We start from the raw sequence: 14,369 nt of genomic DNA on the forward strand, positions 1-14,369 counted from the left end.
TAAATCGAACATACCGGCAATCGTTCTTTACGACACGTTTTATTTTATTGCTACGTCTGTTACGCATTTATATGCGCCTCGTTTCGGTCAAGACTTTTTACTTAATTTTACGCGCGTTCGTAAGTTTACGATTATCCATTTCGCGTTGTTGCTATTGACAATTACCTTTGCGTTTAATGTCCTCCGCGGACAAATCGTGTTGTAAGAAGAACTGGTGCATAAAACAGCAAAGCCGAGATCTAGATCAATGCGTCCGCTATACCGCGGTCTTTCGGCGAGAATCCTCAATTTGCGTCGATTAATTCGATAATTGTCGCTTGAGCGACAATTAATTCCATGTCGTGCGTATCGTGTGTCCGACCGAGTGACGTAAACGGATGCATCGCAAAAGTAAGAAGCATAACGCCGGATTAATACGGCTTAATGGAACGCGCTCACACCCCGCGTCGCGGTTTCCCACCGTCCTAATTGTCTAAATTGGTCGAACTCGATAATCATTACGTCGCCTCGCCAACGTTGTATGTTATTACAAAATCAAATTTCGTCTCGTTCTTATGTTTGAGATGCAGTAAGTTAAGAAATGCGTTCAGAAATACAGCTTGTATTTTATTTTTATTTTAATCGGAATTTAGTAATTTTTCCTAAAAAAGAATAGAGTCTTATGTCTACTATAAAACATAATCGTTTATATATTATTATTATCATATATAAAATGATTTTTAATAATTAAAATGTACTGTACTTTTGATTATTATGTCAATGTACTTATAATGTAGTATTTTAATGTAATTATAAAATGTAATAATAATAATAATAATAATAATAATGTGAATTTTTGTCACTGAAATTACAAAGATAGATCTATCTTCGATAACGCCGTACGAAGGCGTTTTGTAAAATAAAGGTCAATAGACGCGCATATGGTGGACAGATAAATTAGAAACAGATAGCGAGAATTACGGTGCAAGAATTTCTTTCCCGGCAGAATTGAGATATCTCGGCGCTGCAATCTCATTCACACGTAATCAAATTCACACGTCTTGATGAACGCGCATTAGCAATGGGGCACGCTGTATGACAAGACGCCAAGCGATGATTCTCCAGCCTGCGCGCACATGTATCGCGAGATACTTTTACTTCTTGCGCAAGCGTCTCGCTATTATATCTCTCTCGCCGCTCGTCGTCATGTGCAATTTGCATTTTCCATTGAGGCGACGCGTGCGCGCTTCCGTTTTCACACACTCGATGTGGAAGCGTCGGACACGCATCGTCGATTGGAATAGTCTAGCGGACCTTGCGGACCTCGATCGAACGATTATCAGGCTCACCTACGAGATGCAGTTTGTATTATAAATAGTCAATCGTGACGCGCGATATACCCGACATACCGTAACGACAATAGAAACGGTTTCCCGCAGCAATAATTATCACCTCGGCGATGATTTCATCCTCGTATCGACTTTGTAACGTGACGATTGAAAAAGCTATTATGCCATAATTTTCATGCCAATTGTCGATTGATATTTTACGTTATATATTCAACGGAGAAAGAAAATACATTTTTTTTTTCTATCGTTTGTATCTTTTAAATGTAAATGGAAGTTGTTCCTATAATTGGAGTAAAAATACATATTAATAATAAATAAATATTATAATTAAAGATTTAAGATTTTAGAAATAATAAAAAGTTATTACAATTTTTTTCTTTTTTTTAAAGATAAAATATGATTTCTGTTAATAATAAGAAAAGTATGTAAAACTTTGAGGCGACTTTGGATTAAAAAATAGAATATCCGTAATGCATCGTAACAGTTTTCTCGATGTTCATGAATATATATGAGATGACAAATGATTACAGTTGCGAATATATCATTAAATCCTCAAGGAGGACGAAAGAATTCACCCTTGAGAGCTTGATCTCTCTTGCTCGATACACTCGACTGACGGCGTTAATTATTCGATTCGTTTCTACTTATGTGAAACTTATCCTCGATTATAACACATATTAAAAAAGTATAAATCATAGATTACATGCGTAGATCGATCTGGATATTTTGCGAGATGCAATTTTTGAGGAGAATAATAATTTTCTCGAGTATAATTGCAATCATCATCCATTCGCGTTATCGATACGAGATCGATTTTCAAAGTTGAAAATCGATAAGATGAAGAAACAGTGACAATTCTCGAAAACCCTTGTCGAAGAAAAAAAAAAAACTAGATTTAACTGAATAATACCGTTTTAAATTCCCAGGAGAAATGTACGCGGAAACGTTTGTCGACGACTGCCCGAAACGATTAGCGGGATAAATGAGGTTTGCCAGGAATCCTCTTAATTATTCCCGACTCTCGGATAACTCGCGTCTTTGTCGCGCTTGGCGCGTTCTTCTTTCTCCACGAAATTGCCGAAGATACATCGCTGGAAACGCTATCTCGATGGGTCATCGGCCAGATCTACGAGATTCCTTCGTCTTGTCGCGACGGCATGCGCGGGAGGATGCAGGTGGTGCATGCGTTGAATCGCGTGCTCATCGCCGACCATAATCCATTTCGACGTCGGGATGCAATCGCAGCCACGTTTGAGCGCTACGCAAAGTCGCGTGACGATCCCTCTTAATCTTAATTCCGATCATCCTGTTGCTAAGACCATGAGATATGCGTGACACGACATTGCGGAATTGTCCTTCGCACAGAGAGATAAACTCGAATGTTAAATGACTATTTTGAAATCAACGAAAGTATTTCGATCACAATCACTGACATTAATATAAATAATAAAGATCATGTAATCACGTACATAAATTATATAGGAAATTAATAAACATTTTGCGAAAAATTAAAAAAAAATTTGAACAACAAATAAATTATTATATCTTAACAAATTATTATTTTTAATTTTTCTATCAGATTTATATTTAATTTTATAGATTATAAGATTGTTTTAAATTTCCCTATAAAATCGAATAATAAATAATTTGATTAAAATAATTTTCAATTTATAAGTTCGCAGAATATATATTAATATATTCTGCAAATGTTTTCGCATTGTAGAATAAAATGTAGAATAAAATGATGACTACGAATATCAATAAAAAATCTTTATATCACGTGATAGTATTTCAAATGATAATCCATGAAATGTCGGAGTTTCAAGTCAATAAATGGTAAGCGATATCAAAATCCCCTTTATATCTAAGATTATATATATCTTGGCGCTATATTTTGCAACGATAACATTCTAAGTCCTAATAACAAGTTTATTCTACTAAAATTATCTTGTCTTTCTAATGAAAAGGCTGATAATCCAAGATAAAAAAATTATGTTAATCCATAAACATTTTTATTTCATTTAGTGCAAAGAATAGATATAAATAAAATCAATATTAAATTATTAACAAAACTATCTTAAATTTTGTTTTTATCTGAAAAATCAGAAAATATGAATTATAAGTGCAAATAATTATTCATAACAACATTCGTCTAATCCGTTTTATTTATATACCTGTGTAATTTAATAAAAAGATGTATGATGATAATATCGATATTTCATTAATGATCAAAAGCTGTTTATGATAAACAGAATAAAATATAAGATATAAATTTAGTACTTGTTAAAAATATGTACAAAATATGTACATGTACAAGTGCGCGCGCGCGCGTGTGTGTTTGTGTACATGTGTGTTCATACCAAGATAATATTTCGTGCATGAATGTTACGCGAATTAATCCGACATCTCTTGTCGAGTTTCGATTAAAATGAGCGCGTCATAGGATGACACCCATCGTACTGAATGATATCTCGCGATATAACCTTTATACGAGACAACATGTGTATTTATACACACAATTTTTTCATGGAGCTGCACGTTATATGAGACACTGTAAATTTTCCCCTCATGTCTTGTCTATGTAGTTACATTCGTCAAGTCCTTCTTATAAAATATCTTAATCCAAATCTCTTTTTTCTTTTTAAATTCGACATAAAACACTCGTTCATTAAAAATAAAATTTGCATCTTCTATAAATCTATATATTATAAATAATTTAATATTTTGCATGATACATAATGATATTTTGTAATATAAAAGATTAAAATTAAACATCCTTTTGTAAAAATTATGCTTTTTACAAAAAATGTAAGAACTCTTAAAAATTTAGAACTGATTAATACTGATTATTTTCTATTCGTTATTAGTTTTTTAAAATGATCCCTATTTATGATTTTCTATTTATTATTTTAAAGCTTAACACTGACATCAGCACATCATGGAAAAATCATAATTTAATTTTTAAATTACAAAACTTATAAGACGGAATCTATTATTTATCTTCGCTAAATAAAAATAATAACATTATACAAAATACATCAGATTTTTATTTTATGCATTTTCGCCACGCGTGATCGCGTCATAATACCGGTGCGGTTTAACAACTCGACTAAGAGCGACATGTTACACGGTAAAATCCGAAAATGTCTGTCATCACTATGCCAGTCACGTAGTTATCAGCCGCTATCAGTAGAACGAGTTCTTCAAATTGCTCAAGATTCTTATTTTTTCATCTCCATCGTTCTGAGATCCAAGGAAACGACTCCCGCTTCGCGACCTGAGCATGACCTAGGTTTCCATCCCGTGAAAAATAGTCTCGGATAGACCGCTTTTACGGATACGTTGCAACACATAACATGCGGTTTTTAGACATTCAGAATCGTACATGATGGCGGCATGTGACAACAAAGAGGACAAAGTTGTGAGAACGGAGCTCTCTTCGTTACCTTCCTCAAAACTTACAGACTGAGAGATACTTCTTGGATGTGCCTAGATAATTTTATTAGCAAGAAAACAAAGAAAAACGAACATCGAGACGTACGTTGTAAATATACAACGTACAAACGAAATTTTTAGGCTTAATTCATATTTTTCCGACTAAATTATTTAGAAACAAATCATCTTGAAAATTAAATTAACGTGGTTTTTTTTTTATGAAAATACAAATTACACGAAAATAAAGATAATTATAGTTTTTTAAAATCATAATTGCGATATGTACTGACCAAATACTCGTTTTGTGAAAAAGCCAGGTGTAAGTTTCAGCTAGGAGCTCCGAGGAATTTGACCTCTCGGGGTCAATTCGCAACCCGTTGCAGCAAGCTCCAAAATTGCTGCGGAGGCCGCGCTTGATCAAGATTCGCCGTTAATCCATCCCGAGGTTAAGGAACACCACTGGTCTTCGTTTTGCCTCGCCTCCGCTCAATTAAATTCTACTTCAGGGAGATTATTTCATAAATCACATCCTGTCCTGAACACACGCGCAGACGTCCCCACCCCCATCCATTTTCTCACCCACTTGTTCCTTCACCACATAACAATTTGCCACTATTATTTGAAGGACGAGACAAAGGCAAGACCATTAGAATGCGTTACACCTACGAACCCTATACAGGTTACCGGTGAAAATAACCATCTCACTTGATACACATAATTAAATGTAACGCGAGTTTTAGTTTTATTTTAGAAGCGAAAATTTTTTTTACTTTTATTCTCTCATCCTACCATCCTACCATATACTGATCCATGAACAGAGGAGTTCTCGCAAAAAATAGCGTGAAAGCAGGAAACATTTTTTTTTTCCGTATATAATAATATCTTTATTCGTACGCGTCGCGCAGAATTCCAGGCGCGAGAGTTTAACTCGTCACGCCTGAGGGATAATGAGGGAAGAAATGCGCGAGTTATGCAATTCACGAAAGAAGCGAAGAGTCAGTCGTCCGTATAATAAAAAAAAACCCGTACGCTCGCATTCTTGCATACCCATAGATCGATCGCCGTCGCGGCACGGTCGAGGGAAAATTCTCTCGCGTTTCACGAGCATCTCGGTCTGCTCGGTAGTGCCGACAACTCGGCAGCGTCCACAAGCGATGCCCGACATGGGATTCCGCGGATTCGCATGTCGCGGCATTTAATTATTTTCACGTTGAAATTTCGCGCTTGCCTGAAATGACGCCCTGTCCATCCTCTCGCTCCTCGCCCTCGCGTCACAGCGGCGGTATTACGGTATCCGGGTATACCGATCCTACGTAACAATTTAATAGCACAGTATCTCCAACCGACACCACCTGGCGGCCAGGTATGCCACATCAAAGTCTTTATTAGGCCCCGATTGAACGTTATTGCGGCCCCGCTTGCTCGCACGCCGCCGTGCAATATCGGCAGCGGAGTGTCCGCTTCACATCTTCGAGTGTGTACAGGCTAAAATCTCGGGTTGCACCGATATTGATTCATTCTGATATCAATACATTTTCCCCTTTCTTGTCTGTATTATATGTATCAGATATATTACTTATCTTAAAAATGTGTTAATTATATTTTTTATATCGATAAAAATGCATTTGAATGTTAAATGTTACATTTAATGTCATAAATTTGTTACTCTTAAATACATTTTTCCAATCTTTAATTTTCTTTCTTTTTTTCTCTTTTCTTTTTCTTTTTTCAGTCATATTCAAATTTTGTATTTAATTTAAATGCAGAAAATACATGAAAAGGTATAACTGAAAAAAAATAGCTTGCGTACTTAGGTATAGTGACACTAAAATGCATTTTTATATAAATTTAATTATTTAATTATTTAATTATTTAAAAAAAATCATTTCCACATTCAAATTCTAAAAGTTTTATTTTCTGTTACAATTCAATCATCTGATTACTATCTTGATACTCTGAATTTGATACGCAGGGTTATGTATTTTAATTCTATAAAATAAGTCTGTCGAGATCAATGCAGTTGCCATTTATCATTTTGTAGCAGCAACTTTTCACTTGCGCGGCTTTGAAAATTAGTGACAGGACGAAGATGAATATATCGAGCCGTACCAGCTGAGGAACGAACGTTGTCGATGCGCCGACAAAGCCCTTTCTCGCCACTCACGGTAAGTGACTTTAAAGTAGACGGAGCGTCCTTATACATGCATACTTTCTCGCATACACGCAAATGGACCGACGTCGCACCGATATAATTCAATATAATATAGAGACCAGCGACATTATCTGGTCCGGAGCAGTCAGCTCAAACTCAGGCTTTGATTAATCTCGACTCGATCTCAATGAAGTGCGGATTTATAGTCCCGCAGAGAGCGAGCCTTAAGTTCCTCACTTAAACCTGTTTTTGGGCAAGCTTGTTTCTTTTCCGCGGTGAATTTTGTTTTCCCTTTTTTTTGTCTCTCTCTCTCTCTCTCTCTCTCTCTCTCTCTCTCTCTCTCTCTCTCTCTCTCTCTCGTTTCAGAGATCTCCTCCTTGCCTTGAAATTCTATTATATCTTTCTGTTATACCTTCTGATCCTCGCCGACCGGAACTCGTGCCACCGCGTGCGAATTTCAAGCGGAATCTTCCATCTTTTGTGATCTTTCACCCTTTGATTCTCATATTCCTATCTTCGGTAGTTTCCGAGAAGTAATCTCGTTAGCGTTGCATCATTATCTCTCGCGTTGCCAGATTTCTTAACGCTCGTGTTGAAAAACACGCGAGCTGGATATTCCCAATCATCCTTCCTCTTATATCGATTCTCGAAAGATCGATCTCCGAGACGATTGCATATTAGCGAGACATTTAACTTTCTCTGATACGATACCCACTTCCTGAACACTTCGACGCCTCGCGATCGGGCCGCGATTCGCACGTCGGAACTTTGCAAGAGCGGAACGGAGGTAATCTTGGATATAACGAAACGCCGAATTAGGAACAAATCAGTAATGGACCATGAGATCGAATGAATCCTCGTTTGCCTCGCGTGGTTACGCGTTTCGCCTTCCAGGGCACCGTGCTCAATTGGTAATTACGACGAGGAGACAACCAACGACACACCGCCGCACCGGCACGTCCACCTTCGTCCCCATCGGGATGCATCTCTTTGGATGCAACACGGATATTTTTGAGAGGCCGGTCGGGCCTCACGAAAGTGGCGGCGCGCCGGGCCGCTCTCATTCGTTCGCGATCTTTGTTGCGAACCCGTTGTTACTTCCTCCCTCGTTCCACATATGCAGATCCCGATTGCTCGTAGAATCGATTATCCGCAGATCGATCGTGACCGTGCACGTTCACGCGATGCACGCGCGTACCGCAACCCCGAACAAATGAGAGATTCCTGGCTGCCGAGTTGCGGCCTCGCCTCGATATAAATCACCACATCGGCGATTTCAGACCGCTCATCTCTTTCTCCGGCCGCTTCTTCCATCGCGCATATTTATGTTCCTATCATTAAGCTGCAGCCACGACGACGAGTCGATAACGAGATCTTCACAAATAAATTTCAGATACATTCACTTTAACGGAATCTCAATTTAAAGTCTTACCTACTGAGACATTTTCGTATTAAAAATGGAAAGCCACTTGTCGAGTGAATATCGCATTAATATTTAATAAGCTGCATAATTCTCCATAAGAGATTTAAAGAGATATTGTATGTGTAAAAAAGAGAAAGAGGAGACATATAAAAAAAAAAAAAAAATAATTAGAAAGTTCAGTTTCTCGGGATATGTCGAGAACGGCATTCCATCGATAATCACGTGCGGTGTTTTTAGTGCTCGCTTTAAAAGGCTCGACTTATAAAAACATTCCTAAATCTCGATCGAAACACTCGTCCCACTGCACACGTCGTGTAATCATCATTCTGGAGATAAAAATATGTATGTGTAACAGGGCAACCGTTAAGCATGTCCGACTTACCTGTAAGATCCGTGAATATTTTTGCAGGTACCGTGTTTGCACGGGTTCCTCTCACACTCGTCGATGTCGTCCGCGCAATTCAGCCCCGTGAAACCAGGTGCACACGTGCACATGTAGCTGTCCTCGAGCGAGCGACACTCGGCTCTGTTTCGACAGGGTGACGAGGCACAGTAATCCTGTCGTTCGCAATGCTCGCCTGAAAAAAAAAAAAAAGAGACGATGTTGTTTAACGCTCTTGCGCCGACACACATTCGCATTATGCATGTACTGTGCCGAAAAACGGCACAGTTTGCAACGTCATATTGATAATTTGAATCATGATTCAATTTAAAATTACGAGCTTCTTATATTGCACCTTTTAATTTCTTAAATGAGTTAATCTTAATGTCTTTTTATCATTCTACATAGATTTTAATTTAAACAAGATTAATGTAACAGTCTGATTCTCTCAAACGCAAAAATATAAAAAAAATTAAAAGAAAAAAAATAAATAAAATCAATATTTAAATAATTTTTAATTATTTTCCTATTGTTAATGTTGCAAATGTATATAAAGCAACAATAATATTAATCACAATTTTATAATAATAAAAGTAGCACATAAACGATAAAATTATATAACTCGAGTCACTACCAAATCAAAGCTTTAGAATTAAACGTATTGAAATTAATTAAAAACTTTGCTTTTAATTTACTCACATAATCACTTGTTAAATATTATAAATTATACGGTATTTTATTAAAATGTCAAGAAATTTTATGATACTAGTAAATAGTTACACATAATATTTAAAAATTTGAAAAACAATCGAAACTTAAAAACTTAAATATTTTCTATGAGAAAATCTTTTATTTGCTAGATAAAATGTACTTAAATCTTTTAAAGCAAGAACGTTGTAGCGCAAAAACGTTAAAATAAAATTTTAACGTAGATAAAGATGCTAACAAAGATAAGAATAAATTAGTTTGGCATTTTCTTGCCGACTATCATTTATCATTCGGTCCACAAGTAGAGATATCCCTTAAGATGGCGGTAATCCCAGACGGTCGAGCATGTATCTAAGGTAAGCGTCTCTCTCTCTTTTCCTTTCCTACGCGGGCTACTGATTAGTGGAACTAATTACTGGAGTCGCTACTTGTTTTCTCGTGGTCAAGATGTCTTTGCTTCTGCGACCTGCGCCGTGCAATCGCTATAACTCTAGCGGTGCTCATTCACGATTTAAGTATATTTAAAAAATTTCTCTTTTCTATTAACTCTAGTCGAAGATCACATATCTCATACGCCAAGGAAATAAGAATTAAAAAAAAAAAAAAAAAACAAATTTTACATATATATTTATAAAAATAATTTCTATTCACCTCCTAAATTCTTCTTTTTAAAAGATTTCTTTTAAATAAAATTCAATCCAATGCTTTAAGCAGAAAAATTATCAATATATTAAAAAATAAATATTGATTATGTATAAAAGTGAGTTATTATCTTAAGATCAGTAAATTGCTTCTCCGTGACCTATCGGGAGTTCACTGAAAAGGCAAGGTACTGAGCACCTTCTCTCCCTCTCTCGTCCAAAGGTACCGCCGCAGCAAAAGGCCGCATGGTTCTCCGCCAATTATCCTACAAACGCACACTTCAGCTTGCCTTTTCTCTTCCTTCTTCTGCCTCTTTCTCTCATTGCTTTTCTTTCGAAAGTTCCTCGATGTTTCTAGATTTATTCGTCAAGCATACCGGCACGTGCTTTGATATTTTACTCCGAGGTACAGTCGTAAAAGATATAATCGTACGTCAGCATCACTTCCGCGATTTACACAAATTTGATATTAAAATTAAATTAGTCCAAGATGTAATTGGCTACATTGAAGAATATACATCGATGACTTCTGTGTGTTAAGAATTGATGCAAATCCCGTCATCCAATATTACAGACATGTATGCACGCACACACATATCTTTTAGCTCGAGGATGCAAATTTACAGTTATGGCTCGATCTCGACGTTTCTTTATGACGCGCAGCGCAGCACAATGCGAACTGGTTAATTGCAACACGTTATCGTCCTGTCTATCTATTAACCTTGCTATTCAACCCACGCGAATCGATAAGCATATTTAAGTATTCGATGACTAACGCGCGGCCTATTCATTGTCGGACTTACGCAATTATTCCCCTTTAAGAATCCGCATAATTTTCTTTCAGTACCTTTGATAATCGTAACAAGTTAGTTTTGATTACTATAACGGTGCAATCAGTTGTCGCATTAAATATTAATTTTTATCGATGTTTATAATGATTCTTAACACGTAGAGCTTCAAATCGCAAAAAAATTTCCATCTTCGAAACAACAATTATTTTTCTAATTATTTTTATATTTTTATGAGCCAAATTTAGTAAAAATTAGCGTTTTCAATATCGTCACGAATAAAGAAATTAGTTACTAACCTGTATATCCAATGCTACACGTACACACATACTCATGCAATGACTTGAGATTGCACGTGGCACCATTGAGGCAGGGCGAGGAGTCGCAGGCGTTCTCGATGGGGATCTCGCACAGGCTGGCGGTAAAGCCGACAGGACAAGCACACGTAAAGGATGGGGTACCACCCCCGATACCTTCGCGTACTCTGCACGAACCCCCGTTCTGGCAGCGCGATCCCGTATAACATGGATTCAAGTGTTGACAATATTCTCCTACATATTTCGATGTGCAGCTGAAATAGAATTATATTATGATTAAAAAAAAAATCGATATTTTTCCCTCGTGTTGATATAAACAATAAATTTGATTCGATGGATCAATTATATAAGAAAATTACATGATTTTGTGTACCATAATTCTATTCTGATTTATTTTTTTAAGTATTTTTAAAAATTTTGCTGTCTTCTTTAGTTGCCTAAATTTTTTTCGTGTTATAAAATTTACACGATTCTTAGTTTGTAAATAGATGATATTTTTGCACAAATGTAATATGAACTCAAGCTTTATTATTTCCACCAACAAAATTAATCATATTTTATTTTTTGTATCGGTGCCCATTACTTTTTAAGAAATTAGTTAACTATCTAAATATCGCATTAATTTTAATTCAGCAAGAGACTTATTTTAAAATCTTTGCGAAAATTATTTATATTATAAAATCATATATTCTAGTGGTAAATATTTAGAAAATAAAAAAGTTCAACTTTTTAATCTACTTAAGTCTAATATTCATTTTTCGCTTTAATTTTTATTATAAAAAAATCAAACAGAGAAATAAAAAGATCGATAATGCTTCGATTGAAATGGACGGTTTCAAGAGGAGATATAATGCATTCTCGCGAAAAGGAATCTCTCGCGTTGCGGTTCCACGGTTGCGGAGACTTCCACGAAGGGGTCAAAAAAAAGATCTTGGGTCTGGGTTTTGTGATTGGTTTGTTATATGTATTGGCAAATTCACCAAGCATTTATATCTAAACTTCGTGCGCTTCTTACAATGTCTGACGTATTCGCGTGAAGCGGCATGAGAAAGCAAGCACATATTCTTCCAGACGAGAACAAAGCAGAGATTAAAAACGGTATAAAAAAATATAAATACCGGTAATATACTCAAAAATGGGTCTTCGTATATGATATCCATGAAGTGTTAATATAATGTTAACATAATTGAATATCATACTGATAATGTTATTGTAATCTCAAAACATACCGAAAGTGTTCTGAAAATAATATCATACGAACATCAATTTTTGATCTTATAATTCTAATTGATCATATAGCATTCTAATTGTAAATGAATTATTCATGCCTGAAGATAATTTATTAAAAGTTCAATAGTTGTATACTTGTGATCTCACGATATTCTATCACGAGCATTTGCTAATTGTTATTTAAAAGTTTCGTAGAATTGCCATGGACTAGATGCACAAATACCATTTTCAAAGAGGTTAACGATCGCATTCTCTCGATAAGGAAATTATTGCCACGTTCTGTGTTTCCACTTTTGCGACAAAAAGGCGTTGTTCTAACGGGCCCTAATGATCACCAGCACTTCATATTGCAAGTTGCAATCGATCGCTGCTTTTACATTGCAGTCTTTTCGATATGCGAAAGAACCTAGAGGAACTGATACCTTTAAGGTAACTTGTGTCTCTTTACATCGGCCGACCATAAAGATTTTTCTCAACTACTTCTTTATGGCGATCTCAGTACATATATCCTCATTATCTTGAAAGGATTTTCGTTATCTTTTCATAATATAAAACAAATTGCGACAATATTTCTAAATCGTTCATTTGTTGTTTCGAGTTTAACATGTGCATATCGCATGTACATATATATATATATATATATATATATATATATATATATATATATTAAAGACATTTTTAGATAAACATTTTGTTTAAGTAATCAAAATCATTTACATCTCGGATAAAACGAAAGACAGTAAAGCTTCAACGAGGATAGTTTTCTCTAGTTCAAAAGCCTTAATTACATAAAACATAATAGTAACATAATAATTTTCTACATAGCAGCGTATAAAATTAAAATCTAAAAATGTGTAAACGTCAAACGTTTACTAATGAGACTTAGATATATTAGATCAAAGAGATAGAGATCAGTCTAATACAGGTTCCAGGTATGTGTATGAATGTTGTCTAAAAGTACTCCATAGAGATCTCGATAAATTTAAGTCTCACGTGAGAGAAGTTCGTTTACATGTATTCTACCGATGCGATCGAGATTATTACGGTATTCTTAAATCGGTAGCAATGTGCAGTAATCGTATCGCATTGTCCTGCAGTTGCAGTTGCATCGCACCCGGTTTCATCTTGATTTCTTTCGTCGCTTTCCATCGCGTATATGCGCGCGCAATTACTTAGAGAAGCTACGGCCTGTATCTCTATAAACGGAAACAACGATTGCACGGCCATTACTTACTCAGCAGCGAGTTTCTTCTCGGTTACCGGTCAGGGCCGGCATGCGGCGTGCCATCTGGATTTATCGACTACTATTCCGCGAATATCCGCCCTCGAATCATGTAAGGAGACTGCCGCTAATACGAACAAGCTAAAGACAAATGTAACAAATTGACCCCTCGGGTAATAATTCTTTTATATAATAATATGCAACAAGTAACAGTAGCGGAAATTTCATATAATACACACACACACACACACACACACACACACACACACACACACGCACACACGCACACACACACACACACGCACACACACGCACACACACACACACACACACACACACACACACACACACACACACAAAATATATATTTAATAGAAGGAATTAAATCATGTTGCATGTTGAATAAAAATAAGAACATAGAGTTTTAAAATAATTTAACCTAACTTTAATTGAGAACATAAAGCTTTGAAGTAATTTAATCTAGTACAAAATTAGAAAAACGTAACGTAGTAGAGATTAAAGTTGCAAGACCGTACAAATTATTATTTATTACAGCAATATATTATGTGTAATACTGCGCAAACATGTGATTTAATAACTTATATATTATTTCATTTGCATCACTATTTTTATCATTTAAATGAGCTAAAGGAGTGCCATGAAAAGTGCTACTCCTTTACATAGCATTAACACGCGATTTCTTGCTACTGATATCCCTAACGTGATAATCCAGATCGGAGACG

General features: G+C 35.9%; 1 protein-coding gene across 1 annotated transcript in view; it reads right to left on the reverse strand.

Moving 5' to 3' along the window:
• The window catches only part of N (neurogenic locus Notch protein), a 233,018-nt gene that overhangs the window by 132,803 nt on the left and 85,846 nt on the right, over nucleotides 1-14,369 (reverse strand). The window contains exons 3-4 of the mRNA XM_089084343.1: nucleotides 11,157-11,428; nucleotides 8,721-8,916 (exon numbers count right to left, since the gene is read on the reverse strand). Coding sequence (XP_088940469.1) covers nucleotides 8,721-8,916; nucleotides 11,157-11,428 — 468 coding nt within the window. The remainder of the gene's footprint in view (nucleotides 1-8,720; nucleotides 8,917-11,156; nucleotides 11,429-14,369) is intronic.

Source organism: Pogonomyrmex barbatus, unplaced genomic scaffold, assembly GCF_055798465.1.
Source record: "Pogonomyrmex barbatus isolate J1 unplaced genomic scaffold, ASM5579846v1 scaffold8, whole genome shotgun sequence".
Taxonomy (NCBI): domain Eukaryota; kingdom Metazoa; phylum Arthropoda; class Insecta; order Hymenoptera; family Formicidae; genus Pogonomyrmex; species Pogonomyrmex barbatus.